At 50.7% G+C, this 24,161-nt stretch overlaps 1 protein-coding gene across 1 annotated transcript in view; it reads left to right on the forward strand.

Annotated features, from left to right (window-relative positions):
• Positions 1 to 755: 755 nt before the first annotated feature.
• MEGF6 (multiple EGF like domains 6) overlaps positions 756 to 24,161 on the forward strand; it is a 42,870-nt gene continuing 19,464 nt past the window's right edge. Inside the window, exons 1-8 of the mRNA XM_050714907.1 lie at positions 756 to 1,136; positions 9,824 to 9,946; positions 17,669 to 17,794; positions 18,682 to 18,804; positions 19,181 to 19,303; positions 21,169 to 21,306; positions 22,261 to 22,383; positions 23,172 to 23,294. Coding sequence (XP_050570864.1) covers positions 971 to 1,136; positions 9,824 to 9,946; positions 17,669 to 17,794; positions 18,682 to 18,804; positions 19,181 to 19,303; positions 21,169 to 21,306; positions 22,261 to 22,383; positions 23,172 to 23,294 — 1,045 coding nt within the window. The 5' untranslated portion in view covers positions 756 to 970. The remainder of the gene's footprint in view (positions 1,137 to 9,823; positions 9,947 to 17,668; positions 17,795 to 18,681; positions 18,805 to 19,180; positions 19,304 to 21,168; positions 21,307 to 22,260; positions 22,384 to 23,171; positions 23,295 to 24,161) is intronic.

The following is a 24,161-nucleotide window of genomic DNA, read 5'->3' on the forward strand; positions in this document are numbered from 1 at the left end:
TTCATTGCAGCCTAAACCACAAGTTTTAATTTGGAATTTTACTACAGCCAAATAATACTTCTAAAATGTCTCAGAGTGGCAGGCCCCGTTCTTCCCCCCGGCTCAACCCTGTGAGCACATTGTTTCAAAACATTCCAGAAAGTTAAATGAGGCTTTGGAGCTCGCCTCTGGAAAATCCAATAAGCTATTCTTACTTCTTGCTTAATGAAAAAGGTAAAATAAAACGCGAGGTTCCTTGTTACAGGAAACGGTAACGTTACGGTTTTCTCTGTAACGCTCACAGTGGCTGTTCCTCATTTAGCTCCGTCGATGAAGAATTTTAGGAAACGCGCAGGGCAGTTTTGGCACTCGGTTGCAGCTTCCCCGGGCGTGGGCTGTTTGAGGGGGGCGCGGTGACAGCAGGAGCCCGTCCAACGCCGGGCACCTCGGGGGAAACGTTCCGATTTGCCAGAAAGCAGAAATAGGGCGGAGGGCGGCTCGTTATAGGGCCGGGTACCGGTGAGTTTGGGGGGGTCAGGTCGGGGCTCGCAGCGCCCTTGCTTTTTCCCGGAGGAGCTGGGTTTGGCCAGCCTGCCCGGGGGCGTCCGTCCGTCCACCTATCCGTCCATCTATCCGTCCGTCCGTCCTGGCGGCAGCTCCGTGCCCAGCCGGGTGGGCGCCCACGTTCCCCCCCCCCCGGGGCTGCCGCCGCTGCCTCGCTCCGCGGGGGGGCGCCGGGGCCGGGGGAGGCGCCTGCGGGGCTCGCCCCGTACCTGCGGGGCGGGGGCAGCGCGCACAGCGCACCCCGGGCGCGCTCGCTTCGGTGCCTTCTTCCTTTTTTTAATTTCTTTTTTTTCTTTTTTTTTTTTTTTTTTTTCCGCCTCCCGCCGCTTGACGCTCTTTCGCCTTTATCTTGCTGCGGGACTGCAGTTCGTGGAGTTTTTCCCCCCCCCGCCCCTCCCTGCTGTTTCGCTCCTTGCAGCTCCTCGCCATGGGGCAGGAGCAGAGGCACGTCTGGATGCTCCTCTGGTGCTTTGGCTTTCTGGGTGGCATCCGCGGGGCTGCCGGCAATCACTACCGCTACCTGTGGAGGAACTGCTACCGCTGCTACCTGGGGCGCGCGGGGTACGGCGTTGCCCCCCCCGAGATGAGGCCGGGTACGTGGTGGGCTCGGGGGGCGCGGGGGCTGCCAGCGGCCAGGTCGGGGCCCGGGCCGGCGGCTGCTGAAGGCACAGCCCGGTGACCTCGCCGTACATCTGACCGCGGTTGTGTAGCCGGCTCGGATTCGTAGAGCCGCACTCTGCCTCCGGCAGATTTATTCTTCTGAAAAGTCATTTCTGGCAGAGAGGGGAAGAAACGAGAGTTTCTTCCCATCGGTTGCTGTACAGCTATGTGGCTTGGTTTAACGTGTTGGGAAGACAGCTACTGCGGTGCTCGTTTTAATATAAATAAATGTGCTCTGCTGGGTTATGATGATCCGTTTTTAGCTCAGCTCCAAAGGCTCTCCCCCTGGTCCAGGGCAATAAACGAAATACAATACTGCTTATCGTGAGCAGATCTGGCTTTCTCTCTGAAAGACTGAGTTTTTCTGGGTCGCATGAGCACTTTGTGGTGGAGTCTGGTAAAGGACAGAGCTCTGTGTTACCCCGTGTCGCTTTCTGCATGTGGGGAATCCTCTGGCAGAGGGGCTGCAGTCGGGAGCTAGGGGCAGCCGTGGGCTACAGCTGGGGGATGCGCTCGGGACAGCCGTGGCTCCCAGTTCACCTTGGCACGTGGCTTCATGGTTACTGGCATCAGTTAGCAGCAGTGTCCCAACAAAGGCTCCTCAAACCCACTGCTGTTGCCAGTGCCTGGCCAGCCCGAGTTTCCACCCTGCAGGTGGAGGGGACGGAGCCATTCTGCACCGCAGCGGCTCACCTGCGGCTCTCTTGGGGCTGGTAGAGCAGCCTCTTACATCTCCTCCCTCTAGCAGAAACTCACAAGCGTTAGCGGACCGTGCAGTGCGGAGTCAGGCACTGCAATGACACAACCAGGAGGTTTTGTGGAGTATTTATGTGCACTGGCTTCTGTGTGGTGGTAGCTGGGGATGTCGAGTGAGGTGTGACTTCTGCAAGCACGCATACACCTGCCTCTCCATCCTTGTATGTTCAGCTGATTTAGCAGCAGATAACAACTGAGGGGTTGCTTGAAGATGTAGGAAATAATGGAGAATACGTGAAGGCTGCAGTCCACTAAAGACTTTGGATGCTTGTGAGTAATGCAGCCATCAAGGAATGCATTATCTCATCATGAGATAATCCTAATAAATAAATGCCCCAAGCTGTCGATTATAAAAGTGATATCAGTGTGTGTGCGAGATGTGGCAGACCTTCGGAACTGGGGTGAGTTACTGTTTTGTTATTCATAGATCAGCTGATTATCTCAAACTCCAACTGCATTTGATGTCTCCATCCAACTACATTAGCTCATACGATTTCTCCAGGACAAGCTCATGAGATCAAGCTTTGTCTGGAGTATAAACTTCCAGCCTTCACTTCCCCAATCCTGATCCTAATTCTCCTCATCCTACCGATCTGGGCTCCACAGGTCTGCAGCTCCATGCACACTCGTGTGTCTATCCCAGCTTTTGTGGGGGGTGTCTTTCAGTCTGGCAAGGCTGCGGTATTTTTCTCATGGTCAGGAGGAATGTCATCTAAAGCAGGCAACTGGAAGAGCAAAAAGCCTTGGCTCAGGCCTTTTGGCTGTTCTTTCCAGGGTTAAGTTCTCTGAACCTGGGGAAAAAAACAACAACATCTACTGCAAAGTGTGTGATCTCTAAGCTCCCTTTTCCAGCAGCCTGTTTCTTGTTTGTTTGTTTGTTTTTAAATCGTCTTCAAAAAAGACGAGTGTCCAGACATTTGCAAGAAAAATTCTGGCAGATAATCTAAATAAGCCTTTCTTCCAAGAAGGTATGTCTAATATCCCTGCACAGCTTACGAAGAAGTAGGGGCAGATTACAAAACAAAACAAACCCGACCCATCCCATCATCTTCAGTCCCACCTAGCTGAGAACAACAGCAGCAAAAAACAAGGAAAAACATCATTCTCTCTTTCTCTCTCTGAAAAGTGGATTTTTGACATGTTGCAGCACGAACCACCTTTCCTCTGAATGGTGTGTCTGACAAAGCCACCAGGTGGAGGGGAGAGGACTGCCGCGGGTAAACGTCTCGGTTGCCTGCTCCGGCAGGGCGAGCCTTTCCCTGCCAGCCACAGACACGCACCCCGCAGAGCACGAGGTTTTTTGGCTTCTGATCTCCCAGGACCACCGGTGCTGCTGTCGTCAGGCGGCACTAAGCCCAGCCGCCCTCCGAGCCTTGTTGTGCACGTGGCTGATCCGAGGCACGGAGCCCCGGCACGGGACAGGTCGTCACTGAGCGGAGCTGGCGGCTCTGCGCGCAGCGAAGTCCTCGGGGGCATGCGGCAAGGCCTTTTTGATAGGTTGCATTAGACATTTTGGTTGTATGATTTTTGAAGCAGCAGGTGCTGGTTTACCTGGAGAGCAGCCCCGTTTGCCAGTCCTGGCAGTGCGTGCCTGTACACGGACGTGGTTTCATTGTCAGATGGTTGCAAAAGCAAAGCAAGCGCAAGGAGCTGCCGTGGTTGCATTGCACTGTGCGTTGTTGTTGTACTAACGGCGAGCAAAGAGGTGTTTTGCGTAATGGTGGTGTGCATATCACTGGGGCCTTGAGTGTTTTAAAATCCATGCTGTGTACAAACAGTGCTCTGTTTGCTTCTTGTGTTCGTGTAGGGTGACTAATTGCGGTGCTATGGATTATGTCCTCACGCAGCTAACCTTTAAAGGAGAGACCGTTGTTCTCTGCCAGGGGCTTGCATGAGATTGTCACAGTGGAGCAGACCTGGAACCTTGGTGTTCTCTCCGTGACCCTCTAATGTGTGTCAGGAAGCAGCATATGGCACAGCTGGGTGCTTCTGTTTGGCTGCAGGGTTTCCATCAGCTGCGGGCTCCTTACGGGCGCCCTGTGCGTTCATCAGCCAGGCAGTTGCCAGCTCTGTGTTGGCCACCGCGCTCGTAGCTTCGCGCACAGCGCAGCATCTGAACCGAAGTGCCTGTGCGCGGGTTTGCTTTCCGTTCAAAATGACATCCCGCATGGAGAAGTGGGATGAAGTAAAGCTGCGAAGGAAGGTTTGAGAGGATGAGTGCAGCGGCAAGTCGAGAGGCGGCTGCCTGCTCGTCGTTACGTGCGCCTCCGCTGCGCTCCGAGCACCGCGCGGTTATCGGTGCCATCGGGAGAGTGAAACATGGGCAAGGCTCACCAGCGGGAGCGGGGCGACGCTCCCAGCTGCAGCGCCTGCAGGCAAAGAAAGGTGAGCTGAGGACAAAGCCTGCAACTGAGGCAAAACAGCTCCCGGACCCGTTTCCATGTCCTCAGATGATTGGGAATGCATTGGGCTGTTATCAGCGCATCTGCTCTCAAAGTGCTCTTGGAAACTTGCTGCTAGCGGGGATGGCAGAGGTGTGTGCAGAGAGAGCCACGAGCTCCTCCTGCCTGCCTAGGCGAGGCTGCTGCGGAAGGGAAGCAAGCCTGGTGTAACTCCCTGGAGCTGTGTGAGCCCTGAGGGCTTTCCCAAGGCTGCCTTACGACAAGACACCGGCTGAGGCTGTGGGGGCATTTTGGCCATCCAAAGTGGATGAAGGAGCACTGGTGTCTGCGGCTTATTTGTGGGGACTGTGCAATACAAGTTCATGCTGGATTCATGCAGTACAAGGAAGAGGTGAAGGAATGCAGGGGTTTTTTTGCTCTGACACATCCTGGCATGGGGCTGTGCCCCCAGCCCCTCGGCCGTGCTGCACTGCGGGGCACCCCAGCACCCTGCTTGGGTCATCTCCTTCCAGCCTCACCGTTCCCTAAAACTGCTGAAATAGCTTTAACGAACTGGTACTGAAAAGATAAAGGAGCTGAATCCCACACGTGCTCATCTCGACGGATTTTAATTAACCTTTTCCCTGCAGCTCTGCTCAGTAATCCAGGCTAATTGCCACAAGGGTTAGAGCCTGGTTAGCCAGACCGAGCGAACCCTCACAGCCTATCTGCTGTCTGCTTACAGCTGGGATTCCTCTCCTCCTCCTCAGCCTCTCAGAGGAGATAAACTGCATCTGCACAAAACATTCAGTAATTTGCAGGGCTGCTGTTGCCACTTTCCTTCCTTTGACGGAGTTCTTGTTCAAGATAAATCTCAGTATTTCTTCATGAAGGGCCCGTGTGTGGTCAGAGCGCGCGTCATCACAGCCTCCTCCTCACACCCTCTGCTTGTTTTGGTCTTGCACTGTTTTGGTCTTGTGTTTTTTTGGTCTTGCATTTTTTTTCTTCTTGCCTGCCCTCAGACTGCGGCATGACCCTTGTTGGCCGGTGTGGCTGCTGCTTGAGGTGGGAAGGATCCTTTCTGGTAGGAGGAGAGGGTGGTGAGAGCATCCACTGCTGCTCTGGTGAGCCTCGTGCCTGTGCGGATGACAGTGTGAGCTCCTGTTTCCGACCCCATGCGCCAAGCCCCGCTCCAGGTTCTTGCTGAGTTTGGTTTTTGGGTCCGCCTCGGTGGATTTTGGCAGTGCTCAGTGCTCTGCAGCCTGCTCAGTGCCCGTGTGGAGGAGAAGCCTGCGTGCTTCTCATTTTCCTTCCTTGGCACGCTAATTTCAACCAGATTTTGTTAGCTCTCCAGTAGGAAAATCACCTCGGCATGTCACAGACCGCATCGCACGGAGCCTCACGTCCTTTTGCCAGTCCTCACTGCCAGGACGTGCTCCGAGGCAGCGCTCGGTGGCTCGCTGCAGCTCTCCCAGCTCCTCCCGCTGCGCCCTCCTACCTGCACACGTTGGTTCGGCAAAGCGCACCGTGGTGCTGATCCTAAAGACACAAGCTTGATATTTAGGGGATAGCGTCGCTGCCCTCCCGACAGGGGTGTGAGGGGCTGGAGGTTTCTGGCCTCACGACCACGTGGTATACCTCCAAAAATCTCAGAGCAGAAGGAGATGAGACTCCAGCAGGAGAAGTGAGACGTGCCTGGCTATGCGAGGTGGTGGTGCTGCTGCTGTGGGACAGAGGCAGAGCGAGGGCAGGGTGGGGATGAGGGGCAGGGGCCGCGTGGGCACGGTGCTGTGCGAGCACAGGGTGTGAAAAGCACAAGAGGAGAGCAGACATTCAGAGAGGAGATGTCTAACTGCTGAGCACAAGTAATGGGGTGAAAGTAAGAAGTGTATTCAACACATCAGTAACTTGTTCTGACAGTAAAACTTCACGGTTTCAGATTAAGTTGAAGGGCAGCGGTAGAACAGTCCTTTAAATTCAGTCCTTTAAATAATTTTATTACTCCATATAAAAACTTCCCTACCCCCAGTTTTCCCATTCTTGAGTAAATTCAGAACAGAAAATGTTGGTCCCCAGCAACATGAGTGCTTAATATTTCCTGCAGAATAGAAATTGCAGTGTTGCTTTTACTCATGATATGCTTTTGTGATTTCTGGAAATAATAATAGTTCATAATAACTCGCAATAACTGTTTATGTCTACTCGTTCTTCAAACAGTCTCCATTTCCTCAGGTTTCTTCTGTTTCCCTTGTCCTCCTTTTCTGTTCGGGGCTTCCTAGGTGCACTAAGCAGTGCGAAGCCTTCACTTGAAAGGTGTTCAGAGGAGACAACCGGTTGGGTTGTTCCTGCATAGATCCCAAACACACAGTCGAGCAGCCACCACCTTTCCCTCCTGCCCTCCTGTTCCCTCCCCACCCCGGTCCGTTTGCTGCTAGCTTAATTTCGTTTGGCAAATAATCTGATGGTAATTAAGGTAAAATTTCAGCAATGGCTCCAGTGGAGGTTGCAATTCTCCTTTTCCCGTGGTTTCGGATGCCCTGGGTGTCCCCAGAGCTTCTGCCCACGGGGAGGAAGGAGCGAGGAGCCCCGAAACGCAGCCACGGGGCCGGGGCGAGGTCTGAGCAGGTTTTTGCACCGCTTGCCTGCAAAGACACAGCTAGAGGCAACGCCCTGCCGTGATTCACTGGGGAAATGTTTCTTTATCTCATCAGTAACTCTCATTGACAAATATGTGCTCGTCCTTTGCTCGGCACGGAGCTGTACGACTCCTCTTGCTCAATGTGCTGCGCTGTGCCAGAGGCATCCGTGCCTGCTGCGTGCACAGGTCGGCCGTCCGTCTGTCCATCCAGGAGCTCTGGGGCACTGCAGGAACCAGCATCCCTCACCCGCTTTAATTCCTGCACCTGGGACGCTTACCAGCCGTGCACACAGAAATCCTGCTCCTGCGCTAATTGTTTTAATCCTTCCATCACGTACTGCTCAAAAAGCTCCGGGGAGCTCAGTGAGAGCGGGGAGGCTCTGACGAGTAAAGAGGTGGGTTTGGTAGGGGTGAGTGATACCACAGCAGGCAGAACCGAGTGTGCAAAGAGCAGCCAGGTGCTGTCAGGGCTGGGAGCTTTGTACCTGCAGGATGACATTTTCAGTACTGAAAATGTGGGTTTTGGTCATGGCAAATTCAAATCGCTCTTAGGCAGCACAGTCTCAAAGTGCTGCGTCCTCAAGCAAGAGTCTCAGTTCTGGTTTAGCTTCAGTAACGGCTTTTTGTGTTGTTTAAAGTGCCCTAAGTAAACTCAAGCAATACATACCCTTACCCTGAATGTCCACTGTGAGTTGCAGACCTGTGAGTTGCTAATTTCATTACTTTTGTCAGTTGTCATCCCAGTCCCTTTACTTTGTTTCTGAACTCTGTGTATTGCTATGAAATTGTTTAGAAATGTCACCTGTGGACCAAAGAGGCTGGATTGAAAGAGCTTTGTGCTCGATACTTAGCAGCCTCCGGAGATTCCTCTATGCAGAAAGTGCACAGAAACGTTAACAGACCCAAAGCTACTCAAGTTTTCTCTCCCTGAAAGAAGGAATCGGTGGCTGGCTTTTCTGCTGCTCTTGTGAATGTGATCTGGTTCCTCCATCTGTCTGGAGATCTTTGATCCCCCCTGGTTTGAGAAGCAGTGCACATGTATATGTGTACACACGCACACCCGCATGGCAGGAATTAAGGAGCTGCACGGCTACAACCACATACATCGCTGTTATTTCTAATTATAGCCATATGGAGGAATCTTACATCTCAGGAACTTGAGATTGCCTCTGACAAGCTTTTGATATGCATCTTAGCACTGTGCAGCTTGGAGCTCCACGGATTTTTAAATTTCTTCTCAGCTCTAGAAATTATTCCTAGTATTTAAGGGCAACTTAAGGTCTGTGAAACAGGAATTAATCTCTTTCTCTAACCAACTGCTGTCCACCTCCTTGGTTTTGGAGCTGTGATAATAAAATATAACAGGATATTTTTTTTTTTATCAAGAACTTGTGGGCTTGTTCCCATTTCAACTCTTGAAAGATTGCTCAGCATTTGGCAGAAGGCTTTTCTGGCACAGAGACTGTCTTTTGTTCAAGGGCATATAGTTTTAACAATAGAAATAGACATGCAAAATTTTATTGGCCAAGTGGATTTCTTGTAGGAGCCGTGCCTCGGTTTTCTGGTCACGGAGCTGCGCAGAGCTGGGGAGGGAGGTGAGGAGCTGTGGTTGGGATTCTCACCTTTGCATTCTAATGCAAATGATTTGGGGTCAAATTGAACTTAATCATGTTCTTGAATATCATATAATTATGAACAAATCCTTGCTAATCGTGGACTTGATGCAGGTATTAACTTGCTTTCTTGTCTCTAAAGCCGCAGAGCGATACAGAGCGTAGCTCCTTGCCACACAGCCCAGGTTCTGCTGCGTTTCAGCAGCAGGTAAGAGAGTTCCAGGCATATATGGCGTGAGATGTGTTAAACGCTTTGGGAAGTACTGAGATGAGAAACATGATAGTAAAACACGTAAGTTCAGTCTTTCATCCTGAAACATGTCAGCTCATTTCACATGTCGTGTAAACACCATCTCTTCAGTTCTCCATTCAGCCATGAAAACTATGAGGGAGGAAAGGGAGCATTAGTGCAGAACATACAGACATTGCATTTCACCCTGCTAACAGTTTCTGCTTTCAGAATCGTGCATATAACCATGCATACCAGTTACTTGTGTGTGACTGTACGAGTGCAGCTGGCAAATTTGCTGCCTACACGCTCGACATCGGACGTCAGGGCAGGAATTGCCTGGGTGAACTTCAGCGCTGCTGGGGGAGGCAGGATGCTCTCACCTTCAGCACATCGCTGAGCTCCAGAGAAGGTGGTTTTTATGCTGGGAGAGGATGAGATTGACTCAGCAGAATCCCCACATCTGCTGCCGAGGCACTGAGCTGTTAAACTTTGCTGTGTCGTGTTGTTGCCCCTCACTTCAGCCCTTAACATTAGGTGTTTGCTCCCACCACTAATGGCAGTATTTAGGTAACAAATGGACTTAGCCCAGCCTATCTTCAACAGAGGAAGAGCAAGGAAATGAAAATATTAATAAATTCCTTGTCCGAGAGGGAATGCCTCTTGGAAAGCATTGCAGCAGTTGGCTCGGTCAGTCTCTTCCCTGGTGAGAGGGCGATGTGCCTCCATCTGGGAGTTGGGACTGCTGCAAGTTGAACAAGAGGAAGGATGGTTTATGCTGATTGACAAATAAGATGCATTTTTTTCTGATTGCATGCTTGTCCTTGAAATTTCTTAAATAGCTTGGCTGATTAAACATGATTGAAATAACTATCTTGTTCCTTTTGCATTCGTTTCTCAAATCTGGAGTCGCTCAACAGAGGATAAATAATTCTGCCTTCAGATAATGTCATGCCCATTTCTCTGATTTTTTTTTTTTTTCCTTTTCCCTTTTCTTCTGCAGATGTTGATGAGTGCCAGGTTCACAATGGGGGCTGCCAGCACAGATGTGTGAATACTCTTGGATCTTATTACTGTGAGTGCAAGCCAGGCTTTCGCCTGCACACAGATGGCAGGACCTGCATTGGTAAGCCAAAGTTTTTTCAGTTTCCTGGAAATGTCTAATTCTTTGTATCTTTCTTCATACCTGTAATTTTTTTGTAAATGGCTTATGTTGGCTTATGTACTCGCATCCATATTCTGAGCAGGAAATTTGATACGACAGTGATGGGTTACCGGTTCCTTTATTTCTCAGGATCCCAGTAGTTTCTTTTGATATGTCTCTCTGGCTGGGTTCATAATATTTCCTGTTCTTCACAATGGCCATGTGCAATTTAGGCTTCCTGCAGTTCCTTAGTCTACTCTGGTTCAAGAGAAATAGCTCACAGTGCTTTGGTGCGTCTGTTTTCGGTACAGGGAGCATCAGATATGGAATTTCAAAACTCATTCATAAAATAGATGCTCTTAAAGGCAAAGGTTCAAGTCAGTCTTCGTTTTTACCTCAGCCAGCTTGCCTTGTCTGCATGGCAGGCACTAGGTGCAACAAACAACTGAAAATGAGCATGGCTACGTGTGGAACTGTGGCCACAAAAATCCCCAAACCCGCTCCCCTGAGGTGTGAGTCAGCAGCCCGCATGGACAGTGCATGTCCAGGCCTTGTAACTTGGATGCCAGGTCAGGTCTGTGGCTGATTTCTGGGCTGATTTCTTGAAATATCGTTGCCTTCTTGCCCCAGAGCAGTGTTTCAGAGACACCGGGGTGGAGCTTGGAGTCTGCCTTCCAGCATCTGCTGCTGTTTTTATTAAACCACTTCTCTCTTACAGTTTTATTTGACACATTTTTACATTTTTTTGAGGGATATATTCATACAAGTGGAAAGAATTCCTGGGCGATGGTATTTCAAAGACCATTTGTTGGATTTTCTCAGAATGCAGTCACGTTCTGAAGTTTGCTGAAAACAACTGTGAGCATGTGTGCTCCAGTTGGGAATGGTGATGTGAGCAGAAAAAAACCATCTAGGGAAGGGGCACCACCATGTCCACGACAGCAAGGACATGACTCTGTCGGCGTCTGCACTCACTCTGTGGCTACACTTGACAGTCTCAGGGAGATGGACACTTAGGGTGCAAGGCCGTGAGTGCCGCGCAGGTCACTGGAAGAACCCAAAAGAAAAGGGTTGCAAATAAAGAAGAAAAGCCAGATATTCCCAGTGCTCTAGCACTGAACACATGAGCTTGTGTTCATGGCAGTGTGTTGCAACTGATTGCATGTAAGCACGTGGTCTGTCATGTAATAATTGCCTTTACAGCATGTAGTTGTCCTGGTGGCATACGGTGATCCTGTCACCTCTGCCTCACTGAATAACACAGGAGACAAACTGGAAAAAAATTGCTGACCATTGGGAGGCTTTGCTGTTCCCAGCAGGGTCAGCCCCAGAAGGTGAAACTATTTCCAAAGAAAGTGTAAAAGGGAACACTGCAGGGAGGAGCCTCGTGTTTGAAACATTTAAATGTCTGTTCTTTGTGCTTCGGGTTTACCTGCTCATGCGGCTGTGATGCCAGAGCCTGCCCGGTGGGGTCCGGGTGTCAGGGTGTCCCCACGCCGTGTTGCTGGCTCTGAGCGCTGCAAACCTGCTTTGCATTAAACGTTTGCCATAACGCGCACAGCGTGCTCGGCGCTGGAATGCACCCGCCAGAATTAAGGGGTCTCTCTTGGTGAAACCCGATCTGCTCCGGGAACCCCAGGGGCAGGTCCCCGGGGAGCGCTGCTGGCAGGATCCGTGCCCCGCGTTGCAGGGGGTGCGGAGCGGGTGCCAGCTCCAGCTGCACCGCTGCCTACTGCGGCTTCTAAAATAAGAGCAGCCCCCACAATCTGGCTTCCTTGCCTCGGGACTGGTGGCTTTTGTTCTTTGCGCTTTTGTGACAGAAATATACATGTATGTGTGCGCGGATATATATATCCTGCCGTCAGTACGGCTCGGTGCTGGGCCCATTAAGGCAGTTGTGCCGAGGGATGGATGTAAACATCTTTTTCTTGTAAAAGCTCAGAAAAGAGCACACGATCAGCGGTTGCTTCTCTGCCAAATACTCGGCATAGTGCTGGAGTGCCCGCGACGCCCCGTAGCTGTAAGGCTGGCTCCATCCCCGCTGCCGGTGGGCAGGTTTCTGGTGCCGGGCTGGGCTGAGTGCTGCAGACAGCGGTGGTCTCACGCCAGTGCTGCAGCTGGCCAGGGGCTGTTTTACACCACCCTGACCCCTTTCTCGGGTCGTGGCTGAGCACAGCGCTGGAGCTGCACCGGGGGTCAGTCGCTGTGTGGCTCTGCAGTCTGATAAAAGATGTGTTTTGCTTAAGGTTGAGATCTCCTTGAATTTGCAGGCAAGAGTCGGTGCAGCTAAAAATTGCAATTTAAATATTTCCACTAAATAGAATCAAACAGATGGGAATAAGAGCACCAGCGAGCCTCCCCACTCCGTCCCCTCGCTCTGCAGAGCCGCTGCATCCCACAGGCAGCACAGGAGAGGATTTTGCAGAGAGCATTTTGGCGGCACACGGGGATTGTTGCTGTGAGTTTTCTGGTTAAAGTCCATAAAACCACGGCTGTAATTCTTCAAATGTTTTCCAATCGCCACACAAGCCACAAAGCCTTGGTTAACTTGCAGCACTGCCCGATGCCATGCAGCTCCCCTGGAGCTGAGGAGCTCGGCTCGTGGGCCCGGTGCAGGTGACGAGCCCTCTTCCATTAACCCCAGCTGTACGAGGGAAGTCTCTTTTATTCCTGAAGAGGTCAAAGAGTTGAAAACCAGGTAAAAATCTTTTGCTGCTTTCTCTTGATGGCTTTGCGCCCTCGGTAGATGTTCACACCTTTGTGCTCAGTGTTGCAGGTGGTTACAGCCAGGCACAACGCAGGGATAAATCAGCACAAAAATTCGGAAGTTGCTTAGGCACCTTTAAAAGCAATTTACTGTGAAGCGTACTGCGGTTCTGTATAAATAGCTGCTTGGCTCAGAAAGCCTCGCAGTGATTCCTGTGGTGCAGGAGGAGAACAAAGGCTTGCAGCCATGGCCAGGACGGAGCCAGGGTGTCGGGAGCTGAGCAGGGGCTGCGACCCCGCTGTGCTGCTCTCGGGGTGCGGCTGCCCCTGGCACCATGCAGGTCACTGTGTGCGTGTGGGTGCTGCAGACAGCTTGCAGCCCCTCCGTACGTCCTGCTCCCCGTCTCACGGGGACCCCAGCCACCGGCGGTGCTTTGGGTAGCCTGCAGCTTGGTTGTGCGAGATTCGTTTGTCGTGTCTTTGTCGTCCTATTCTAGCAAGTTGCTGATGACTTTAATGCAAAAGAGAGAGGGGAAAAAGGAGCAGGCATTTCTGTTGAAAGTGAAATAGAGCAAAAAGAGACATTGGAAGTCCTGAAATTACCTCTTTCTTTATCAGAACCACATGGGCAGGAGGCAGGGAGCTGACATCTTCAGGTCCTTCTACACGGCTTCAGTGGGGGGATGAGCTCCAGTCCAAAGCAAAGAACTTAATGTGAGCCAATTGCTTTCGTTGGCCTGCAGAGGAGCGAGATGGTCTGTATTAACACACATGTTTCTGGAAATTGTCTGAGGTTAGAATAAATCAGTTTGGGATTACATGGTGTAGCCCTCTGTATATTAAGAGTGCTGCAAGTGAAGAAATCCCAAGTATAGCAGGGATTTTTAGTGAACAGAAGGACGATGCCATCAGGGGTTGTGCAGGCTTGAACTGTGTGCGCAGGAGGGTGATTGTACTTCTTAGAGGTTTTTAAGTTGCATGTATTACAGAGGCAACTTGCACATTTTAGAGAGCTCGAGCTCCTTGTCCAGCAGTGTTACTCAGCCCTTCCTTGGAGTCAGCGGTTTTCTGTGAAGCTGCAAAAGGCAAATGCCATGCTGAATTGTAGTGACGTCTGTTTGCAGTTATTTTTCAGCTATTAGCTCGCTGCTTCTGATGGCAGGTTACTTGGATGTGGAGGAAAGGAGATATTGGAGGGATGGGAACGTGGAAGAGCCCGAGTCGTGCATGCACTGCCTCGCAAAGTAGCGAAGTGCCTGGGTGCCTTCAGATCTGCTGGGCTCGCCTCTTCCCTGGTCCTGGAGGAGCCCGGGGGACCCTTTTTGTGCCTTTTTTGTTCCCTTTCTGTCTGTTTGGGCCCAGGAGGGCCAGGCTCAGGTTTAACATCTTTCAGCAATGCTGCATCCCTGCAGACAGAGGGGACAGCAGCAGCGATCCTCTTGCAGACGATGAAATATCATCTGTGGAAAATCTGTCTGAACTCTAATTACAAAAAGCTGCGTGATGTACAAGATGACACTGGATTTGGCAGCATTGTCACAGAAAAGTTAAGCTAGGAAAAGCATCTGGGAATGGAAATATTTTTAGAGTGGTTCTGTAAACAGAGAAAAAAAGCCGTAATTAAAACAAGGCCAGCAGCGAGGTCTGCAGGCTGTTCCTCTGCCAGAAGCCAACTAAGGAGACCCAGAGCTGAAGGCCCTCACTTTGATGGAACGACACCCAAGACAATGTTAACATTTCATTTGTTTTTCCTCGTTATTCCTGTTCTTAACTCGAATTCGTTCCTATCTCAGCAAAGCTCTGGACCTGCAGGAGCACTCCTGCCAGCCCGTGCATTGCTGTGGCTGCGTGCTGAGCGCGGCGGGACGCCAGGGCTCTGCTCCCTTCGTCGTGCGTGTGCCATGACGCCGTACAGCCTGCAAGCACTGCACAGGCCGTGATGCCAGCGGCTCCTTCCCCATCCATACATCTCTTGGCAGGGGAGGACTTCTGGTTCCCATTAGTCGTCGTGGTCTGGAATGTACCCGCGGTGGCTGAGGCACACGGAGCATGAGGGCTCTTACTCATCGTGTGCAGTCGCAGAATCGTGAGGCTCAGATGGGGTTATTAGGCTCCAAGAGTAAATTTGCTAGCAAATAACCTACACTGAAAGAAATGCAAAGGGACACAAAATGATCTGGAAGACCCCTGTGTTCTCACCACTTCACCTCTGATGCCTCTTCATGGTGTGCGGATGGCGTTGGTTGAGCCCCATGGTCAGTGCTTCTGGGGACTTTGGGTGAGGAGGACTTGTGGGGACAGGCGTGCGGGTCCCTTCAGTTCTTGTCCTGCCTAAGTTGCTGGTCGTGGCCAAGCGTTGCCATCTCATGCATAGAGAGAGTTTGATGTTTCCTGACGTGCAAGGGGCATTTTGCACTTTTTGCCACTGCAAGGATCTGTCTACGCAGCTACCCCGTGGTACTGCGTGGGCATCATGCCTCAGCACGTGGTAAAGGCAGGCCGGGGAAAGGCTGATTTCTTGTGTGTAGAAGTTGCCTTTTTGGAAAACCTGCTGTATTGAACCTTACAGAACTTCTGTTGGCATCCTCTGTCTGCTTAAATTGTGTAATGAAGAAGGATCTGAACTTTGGGTTTTTCCACTCTAAAAACTTGTCTTTCAAAGGTATGCAAGGAGGGCAGTTATTGAGATTGCACATTCATAGAATAACTGCATACTGGGAGGTTATTTTAAATGTGAAATGTGTTGGCTTGTTATAGATTGGCCAAGTATTTTTCCCATAAGAAGGAATGTTTTGGCAGGCTTCAGCATTGTTTTACTTTATTATTTAAAAAAAAGCACTCCAAGAACAACACATTATTTATGTGTTTCTGAATATGCATTATTAGACACTTTAATGTATCAGAATATCTTAAATGACCACCCATCTCTGCTAAAGCTGAAGCACTCTAAGCCTGACCCATAACTTTCCAGTAACGTCAAGTACTTCTGTTGTTTCCTTCCAAACGGATTAAAGGAAACAATGTCAGCAGAGCTAACACAAACCGATAGTTCTCGCTCCAGCCGTACACTGTGTATGGCAATACTCTGACCCTATTAAGTCATTTTTATTCTCCAAAATGTTGTTTAGTTAATTAGAGGCATACGAAGGGAAGTTCACTTTGTGAAATTAGAGAGCTCTCAGCTCTGAGTCAAGGCATATTTTTTGCAGGGGAAGCATTTGCAGAAAAAAAGACTATACAGTTTTGCCTTTTATTTTCCCCCTCTTGTACACCCTGCCAAATATTTGGTTTTCAGTAATATACAGGAGAGGATTAATGAAATTACTTTTGGTATTTTATCTAGAGAATATACGCTTTAAATTTTGTAGTTGGCTGAAAGGCTCAGGTGAAACAGGAGGGTAAATGCAAGGCACTAAGCAAGCTGAAAAATCTGTTTTCCTGCTATTTAAATTCAAGTCCAGAGAGGATTTTTGATAGCAGAGAGAAAAGGCTGCAAGTATTTGACCAACAAGTAATAAAAGCAGGAGACTGACATCTCATTTAATCTCTTGGCTGCTTTTTTCCCCCCATGAACATGTTCCTTTGGCCCTCGTCCCATCTGTTCATGAGCTCTGCTGCAGGAGCCAGTCCTTGCAATGAGAGTTGCTGGCAGACGCACGCTGCCCGCTCTGAGCCGTGCAAGAACCGCCACTACCTGAAGCGTTGGTCTGCAGAGACGTGGCCTTCATTAGAGGGATTTTTAGTTTCCTCACAGCGTTTCTCAGAGTCAGCACGTTGGTTCCTTCTGCAGTGTGAAGAACAGGTCAGAACCGCGGGGGGCCACCACTTGTGCCCCTCTGGTTAAGGGAACCAGGTCTGCAGCTCCATCCCAGGCTGTGCAGGGCTTTGGCTGTGTCCCGCCCATGCAGCACGAGATGACTGTCATCAATTTGGAAAATGTGTCATGAGTTTGTGAACGCCGGTCCAGGAAGTCCTTCCCTGTGCTGTTCCCTAGCTCAGGTTTCTCCAGGTCGGTGCTCCTGGATCACTGCAGGTAAACTCTGCCCACATACTGGTTGCAAGGTGCAGACATCTCCAGCCAAACATCACGCCTCTGGTGCTCATCCTGCAGAGCAGTCCTGGGCTGTAAAATCAGAGTGGGGGGAAATGCTATTTTAAAGCTAGTTAATCAAAGTAAGCTTTTAAAAAATAAAAAAAAAAAGGAGGCAGTCCACATCTTCGGTCATAAGATCTGTTTTTTGCTGTAACCTAGGCAAAACCTTCTGTTTTCTGGTTGTCTGAAATCCTTTGGGCAGGAGAGCGCCTTGCGCAAGGCCACACAGAAATGCTGTGGCACGGCCAGGAGCAGCAGGCAGGAGTCCCAGTTCCCAGTCCCGCCTGCACTTACTGGGAAATCACATTTCCTGCCAGCACATCTCTGAGCCCTGGCTCAGGAGGTGGCTCAGCATCAGTCTCCTGCGATGTGGGCGAGCACAGCCAGCTTGACTTTCCTGCAGAGGTCCTGTAGCCGAAGCACCGAGCTGGGCAGCATTACACCAGATCAAAGCACAGATGTGCAGGGTGCACCTGAAAACACTTTTCCTTGAATGCTCCCAGAGCTGATGGTGCCTGCTTGGCCTTGCCCTGGGTAAATGGTGTCTTTTGCATTGCTCGAAGCCAGAAACTTAATTTTCTGTGTTACTTTGTTGCAAGAAAATCTTGTATATGCCTGAGTGCTGCTCTCTGAGCAGTAATTAAGTGGAGCTAGCTGTGGCATCACACCTGCGCTGTCTGAACAAACCTGTGAGGATTTCAGCAGTAAAATAGTAATGTTCACATTTAGCACACTTAACAAGTTTGCCATGAACTTTTCATTTAGCAGAGTTCGGACACGCCCCAGTTTTAAATTCTCATTTGCGGTGCTCTTCATAAATGTGTGAGCTTTGCCTTACCTTTTGAAGAGAGCCTCGCCAGGCGACACGGCATTTCCCAATGAATTTCTCGTCCTTTTCCCCGCAGCGGTGAACACGTGCGCCCTGAACAACGGCGGCTGCGAGCACGACTGCGTGCAGGTGACGCTGACGCAGCATCAGTGCCGGTGCCGCCGCAATTACCAGCTGAGGGAGGATGGCAAGCGCTGCGCCTGTGAGTCCCCGCGGCACCCCGGGCACGGGCAACCCTCTCGTGGGCTGTTCTGCAGGGTGGGGGCATGGACAGCCCTCTTCTCTTGGGTCTCCCACCTGAAATGCAGATAGATTTGGATATGAGCCCCCAGCTTTCTGCTGCCTCATTCAGATAACTAGAGTATTTCAGAGGCAGCCGAGGGCCATGCCAGATTCTGAGTCCTGTCTGCCCTGAAGGGAAGGGGAAGAATTAAATGGTTAAGACGAAACCCCTGGGGATGCTGCACTTGCCTGCTCAGGTGGGGTTGCGTCTCTCCATAAAAACTGTGCACATATTGTCACGGACACGTTCTGCACATTATTCTAAAAGTCAAGAAAGAGCTGAAGGAGTGCAGCCAACTAAAATGAAATGGTATCAGGGCACACACTGCTGAGAGGTGGAGGACAGCAGCATGTCACAGTGGGACAGGATCTTCTCCCCTTTTCACCTACTAAATTCATGGCCACACACAGCCCCACAGTCACCGTAACGGTTCTGCCCTCACCTATAGCACATTGCTGCATTTGATCTTTTCCGGCCCTCAGTTTGCTGGAAGAGTGTCTGGCCATAAATCTGCAGAAGCAGCCATCTGTCAGCCATAGCCAAACCTTGTGGGCTTTTACGCTGTTCCACCAGCAGCAGGAGACTCTTAGGAGCTGGAGGCCCACCAAGGTTGCAGTCAGACTAACTTCTAGGCTGCTCTGATCAGCGAACATGAGCAGAGATTGCCATGGTGGAGAACGGTCTTCCATGGGCTGCAGACTTTTTCACTATCCATAACTGCTTGATGCTTTGTTTTCTCGTAAGTGTAATGCCAATAATAGTAGGACTGGTCTGAAATAAGCCTGCCTCTTCTCTTGGACCTCTAGTGAGGAACCCGTGTGCTGACAGGAACGGGGGCTGCATGCACCAGTGCCACAACCACCGCGGGGCCGTGCGCTGCGAGTGCCACCCCGGCTACAGCCTGGCGCCCGACGGCAAGGCCTGCGAAGGTAAGTGCCTCACAGCAGAGCTTTTGTGGAGAAAACCAACTTTCTCACCGTTTAAAGTAGCGCTCAGCCTTAGCAAATGCCAACTCGTGAATTTAATGGAGTGAAGCTTGAGTCTCCCAGAGGGGCAGCATGAAGAGGTTTGGTTGGGGTCTGCCCAGGAGCCCTGCTCAAGGATTGAAACACCTGAGTTTCATGTGATTGGATTTCCCTGGAAGCCTCACAGTAGTTCTGAACCCTTAATGGTGTTGGTCTGGGCCCCAGTGAAGGATTTAGGGTACAAGAAATTGCTGGAAAAACTCGAAGACAGTAAACACTTGTTACTTCGAAGGAACATTTCACACACAACCTGCTTTTCCTAATTGCTCATCCCTTGCAGATGTGAACGAATGCCTGGCAGGGCTGGCCATGTGTGCTCACCAGTGCCTCAACACCCGCGGCTCCTTCAAGTGCACCTGCAGCCCAGGCTACGAGCTAGGGGCGGACGGCAAGCAATGCTACCGTGAGTACTGCCTGCAGCCCCCCTCATTGGGTGGGGAGGGAGACAGGGTCACTTCTGTAGGTTGGAAAAGGGAAGAAAGAGGCGAAACCTGCAGCTGGCACCATTTGTGCACCATTTTCTGTGAACTGGTGCAACTGAGTCACAGCAACCTTCACCAGCAGGTTTGGGGCTGTTCACTTCTTCCACCAAGATAAGAACTTCTAATCTTTAAAGTTACCAAGAAGCTAATTTCACTAGTTTAGGGGATTTATTTGGGGCCATTTGGCTCCAAAAAGGCTAAGTCCTGCTCCTGGGGACCTCATTGGATGAGTCTGGTCAGCTGCAAATGTGTAACTGAAGAAGGAATTGAGCTGATGTGATCACATCTGCTACCATCAGGAAAGGAAATAAACTGCTTTGTGTAAGAATGAGCCAGATTGCGCATATGTCTTTGCTCAGCTAATACACATCAGCAGGGTCTGAAGTGGAGCTATCAGCATGTAGCACTAGCAGTCCTCACAGAGGGAAGCCTCCATGGCCATCCCAGTGCAGGCAGCCAGCGTCACTGGAAGCCGTGATGCTCCACCTATGAGGTGGCAGCAGCTCTCACCAGGGGCCTGCCAAGGCACCATGCTTTTGGGGGAATAGGAAGGTAGGGCTTTGCAGACCAGAGATGGGTCTTGGAAGGCATTGAGTATTGGATTAGAAAGCCAGGTCTATGCCTAATAAATCTTAGCTACCTCTTTCACCAATTAGCCTTGGTGCCCTCAGCCAGCTGGCCCACAGGTGACCAAAAGCCTAACAGTTACTGCTGCTCAAGTCTTGGCTTTCCAGGTAGGTGATGCTAGCCCTGGAGGGTCACTTTGGGCAGCAGAAAAGCAAGCCCCACTCATGTTCTGCTGCTCCAGAAGGGAAAGGACAGTTGTGACTGCCACAGGCCTTGGCAATACCTCTCCTTTAGCTGCAGCATAATGTAGCCCTCTTGTATGAGCAATGTTCCCCCGCCCCCACATTTTTTAGTATCTCCTGTGCAAAGGCCTGGCTTTGGTGTTTAGTATGCATCAGTAAGAAAGGGGAAAACAAAGAATAAATTCATGTTGTGAAATCTGAAAGATAAACTTTCCACCATGGAACATCTTTTGTTTTTGACACGCACAGACCCACTGGGGAACATCAAGCTCCCCTTCTTTCATCCTTCTTGGGCCTGAGTGCACCAAAAACGCTCTTGTAGGCAGAAACTTTTTCTGAGATTCAAGACTGAATCAAAGCTCCATGGTACGAGTTCCTTTTAGTCTAAGAAGGCTTCATTAACCGGACTACAGAGTTTACATAAGCTTTGCCAAACTGAGATACGTGGCTGCTGTTGATGTTTGCGCCTGCCATTTCTGGCATGTCCCTAGCTAGCTTCTCTAGCTGCAGGCATCTGGAGGTTTCTGCAGTTGCTGCATTCTGCTGCTCCCATTCCTAGCTGGCATCAGAACAGCGCTGTACTAGAGAAGGCTGAGCCAACTTTTGGTTGGCAGCACATTCTGCAGCTTGACAGGAATGGAAGCAGCTTTGTCTGCAGTCTGCTTCATCTCAGGGCCTGTCCAGAGCCTGCCCCACAAGTCAGGCCCGCAGAGGCCGCATGGGGCGTTGCCTGGGATCCATCCGTTTATTTTTATTATTTGGGCTTCCCGGCCCAGTGGTGGCCTCTGTGCAGAGCTATTTTCATCCTTTCCCTGCTACAGCTTGTTGGCCTCAACAGGACTGCAAACACAAAAAGGCACACGCAAGGGGCTCGAGAAGAAGTGAAGCTCCGTGTGGGTGCCTGCTGGAAGGCATTGCCCAGCATGCACCAAGCGCAGCAAACACTGCAGGATCCTAACCAGTGTGCATTTTTCCAGGGATAGAAATGGAGATTGTGAACAGCTGCGAAGCCAGCAATGGTGGCTGTTCCCATGCATGCCACCACACCAGCTCTGGCCCAGTCTGTACCTGTAACTTTGGCTACCAGCTTGAGGAGGACCAGAAGACATGCACTGGTAAGGCAAGGGAAACATTGCATTTTCTGTTACTACAAATGTGTCTCAAGTAATGAGGATCCCCACAGATTAGATGCTATATGTATATACAAAACAAGCAGATTAACGAGGCTAGAAGCAGACACCAAGTAAAAGGAGATGAGATGCTGCTCAGCTTGAAGAGGTTCACTAAGACGTACTGGGACAGTGGCTATTGACCTCAGAGCTAATCAGCTTTTCCTGCTAGAACAGACCTAGGAAGGTGTTGGCAGATGCAGAGGCTCACATCTCAGAAACCTGTAAGCCTACATCTAGAAGGGGTGATGTATGAAGTGTGTTGTCTGGCTTATTACCTTAAAGTGAGCAGTGTAATTTCCAAGTGAGCGATGTAAGGCACTAGCATAGCTCAGCCCCATCACTTATACAACTTGTGTTAGAGGAGAGGCTTAGGGTGAAACCCACCTTATGCTCTAAGTGCCATGAAGTGGATGTATACACTCAACATTGCATTACTCTGAGCATTCCTTTGGGGGAAAATAACCAAGCCCAAAACTCACTGCAGTGCTCACCAGCCAGACCTCTCCTGCACCGGTGGGCACGTTCCTGTGCAGCTGGGAGGAAGCACACAGCTCTCAGCTTTCTGTATATCGTGTTTGTAACATGCAAATCAGAAAACAAATGCCAGTTCCTGCTGATTCTGGAACCACCTCCCTGTGAGCACCCAGCTGCCTCAGGCTGCCAGCCACAGTAGCTTCCCCCAGGCCTCAGGAGCCCCCTTGGCTGGGGAGCACATTGTGAAGGGGGCTGTTAGCACAAAGCTCACTGGTTTCAAGAGGAAAGCACGAATCCTAGCTCAGCCTGTGACAGATCAGCAAAAATCCACCAGAACTAGTCACGGAGCGATTTTTACAATTACTGTCAGCACCGCAGAGCTGGGTGTATACTAACACCCAGCACCCTTTGCTTTTTATTTAGATATCAATGAGTGTGACAGTGGTTCTCACTGCTGTCACCAGGACTGCTACAACTACCCTGGAGGCTATGAGTGTGCCTGCCATGCTGGGTACCGGCTCAGCACCGATGGCTGTGGCTGTGAAGGTAAGCAGAGGTGTGGGGCCCTGCGAGCACGGGGACAGCACTGCACACCTCGGCGCTGCACCATGGCAAGGTGCACGCACAGCAGGGGATCTGGTTTGCTTCTCTGTTCTGTCAGCCTCCTCACCTCGGTAGGAGTTAAGGCTACTCCACTAATTAACCCCCATACCAGGCCAGCACAGCTGTAGGATAGCCATGGGGCTTTTTGAACCCCCTTTGGATTCAAATTAGAATCTCTCAGAGAGAGTTGCTCCAGGTCTGACTGCATCAGCAATTCACAGAAATTACAGTCTGTTCAATATTGGAGCCAACATTTACCAAAAATTTCACCATGGAAGAGATATAGGTGAGAAAAAGCATCTTTATAAAACCCAGCTAACTCAGTGACGAATGCAATCTTGTAATAAAGAGAACAAGAAGTTGTCCTACCTGCTCATGAACAGCCAGGCATTTCTTCCAGTTTCTCCCAGTCATCCTGTTGGCTCTGATGAGCAGCCTTCTCAGCAGAATGGATTTGGGGCTTTTATGTCCTCCTAATGAGTTTTTTCCTTAGGAAAGCTCTCCAATAACACTTCACAGGTGAAAGCCAAGTTTATCCACCTGCTTCTACACAACTACCCAGAGAAGTGAGCTAAAGCTTAGTGCTCAATATTTGGAAACCCCGGGGGCTCCCTGGTCACTTGGTAGCCTCCCTTAATGTTTGGGGTCAGCTGGCTTCACGTAGCCCCTAAGGGGATGCTGCCAGCCTGCTCACTGCTCTGCAAACACACAGCAACCCCCTTGTTTTCTAGATGTGGACGAGTGCTCTTCACACAACGGCGGGTGCGAGCACACGTGCCAGAACCAGCTCGGGTCTTTCCAGTGCAGCTGCCGGATCGGATACAAACTGGACGAAGACCGAAGGGGCTGCATCTGTAAGTGCTGCATGTCGGACTGCCAGCACCCCATCCCCATCGGGCACAGGACCCACACGTGCAGACACTCGCTGCTCTCACAGCACTCGTGAGCAGCAGCAGCAGGTTCCCCAGCAGCACCGTGCCTGTTTCAGCAGTGCCACACACAGCTTTTCAAAGAGGCCTAGGGATTTTGGTACAGCTACATTTATTGTAGCCTGCAGTCCTGACCCCACACTAACCAAAGGACCTAACCCTTTCCAGCCATCCACCTCTACAGTTTTTCCTGATAATAAACAGAGGATTTTTTTTCTAAGTGGTGGCCTCCCTATCACACCCTCAAGCGCACTGCCATCCAACTCACTCAGCAGGGCACCCAGCACCCATCCTCTTCTCCAAAGAACCCCCAGGCACTGCCCAGCTCCCTGTTCCTGGCAGAGCTTGTGATGCCTGCACCTAGAGGAGCAGCACCCCCCATGCCTCCCCACCCCAGCAGAGTGCCAGCCCTACTTTGCCATGCCCTGCCCACTTTTATAGCTGTGCCAGCCCTGCTCCAAGTGCCTGTGCTTAGCTTGATTGCATGACTTTTAACGCTTGTCGCCCTGCAAAGGAAGGGAGCTGGTATCTGTAGCTGACACACAGTAATTCCTAAAGGAGAACCAAGCTGAAATGCATTGCTTAGTTTTGTTAGACAGGCAGACTTGTTAAATTTTCTAGAGAAAGGTTAACTTATCTGAAAATGCAAGGAAGCTGAGTGGCTCTGGCCAGAAAGCCTGCAGGGCAAAGGTGATGGAGCGGTAGCGGTCCCAGTTACCCTGAGCTGCCCATCCAGGCTAGGAGCAAAGTTCCTCACTTAGCTGGCTGTGCCACGTTCTAGCCAAAACAAGC

The sequence above is a fragment of the Cygnus atratus genome, chromosome 21, assembly GCF_013377495.2.
Source record: "Cygnus atratus isolate AKBS03 ecotype Queensland, Australia chromosome 21, CAtr_DNAZoo_HiC_assembly, whole genome shotgun sequence".
In the NCBI taxonomy this organism is placed as follows: Eukaryota; Metazoa; Chordata; class Aves; order Anseriformes; family Anatidae; genus Cygnus; species Cygnus atratus.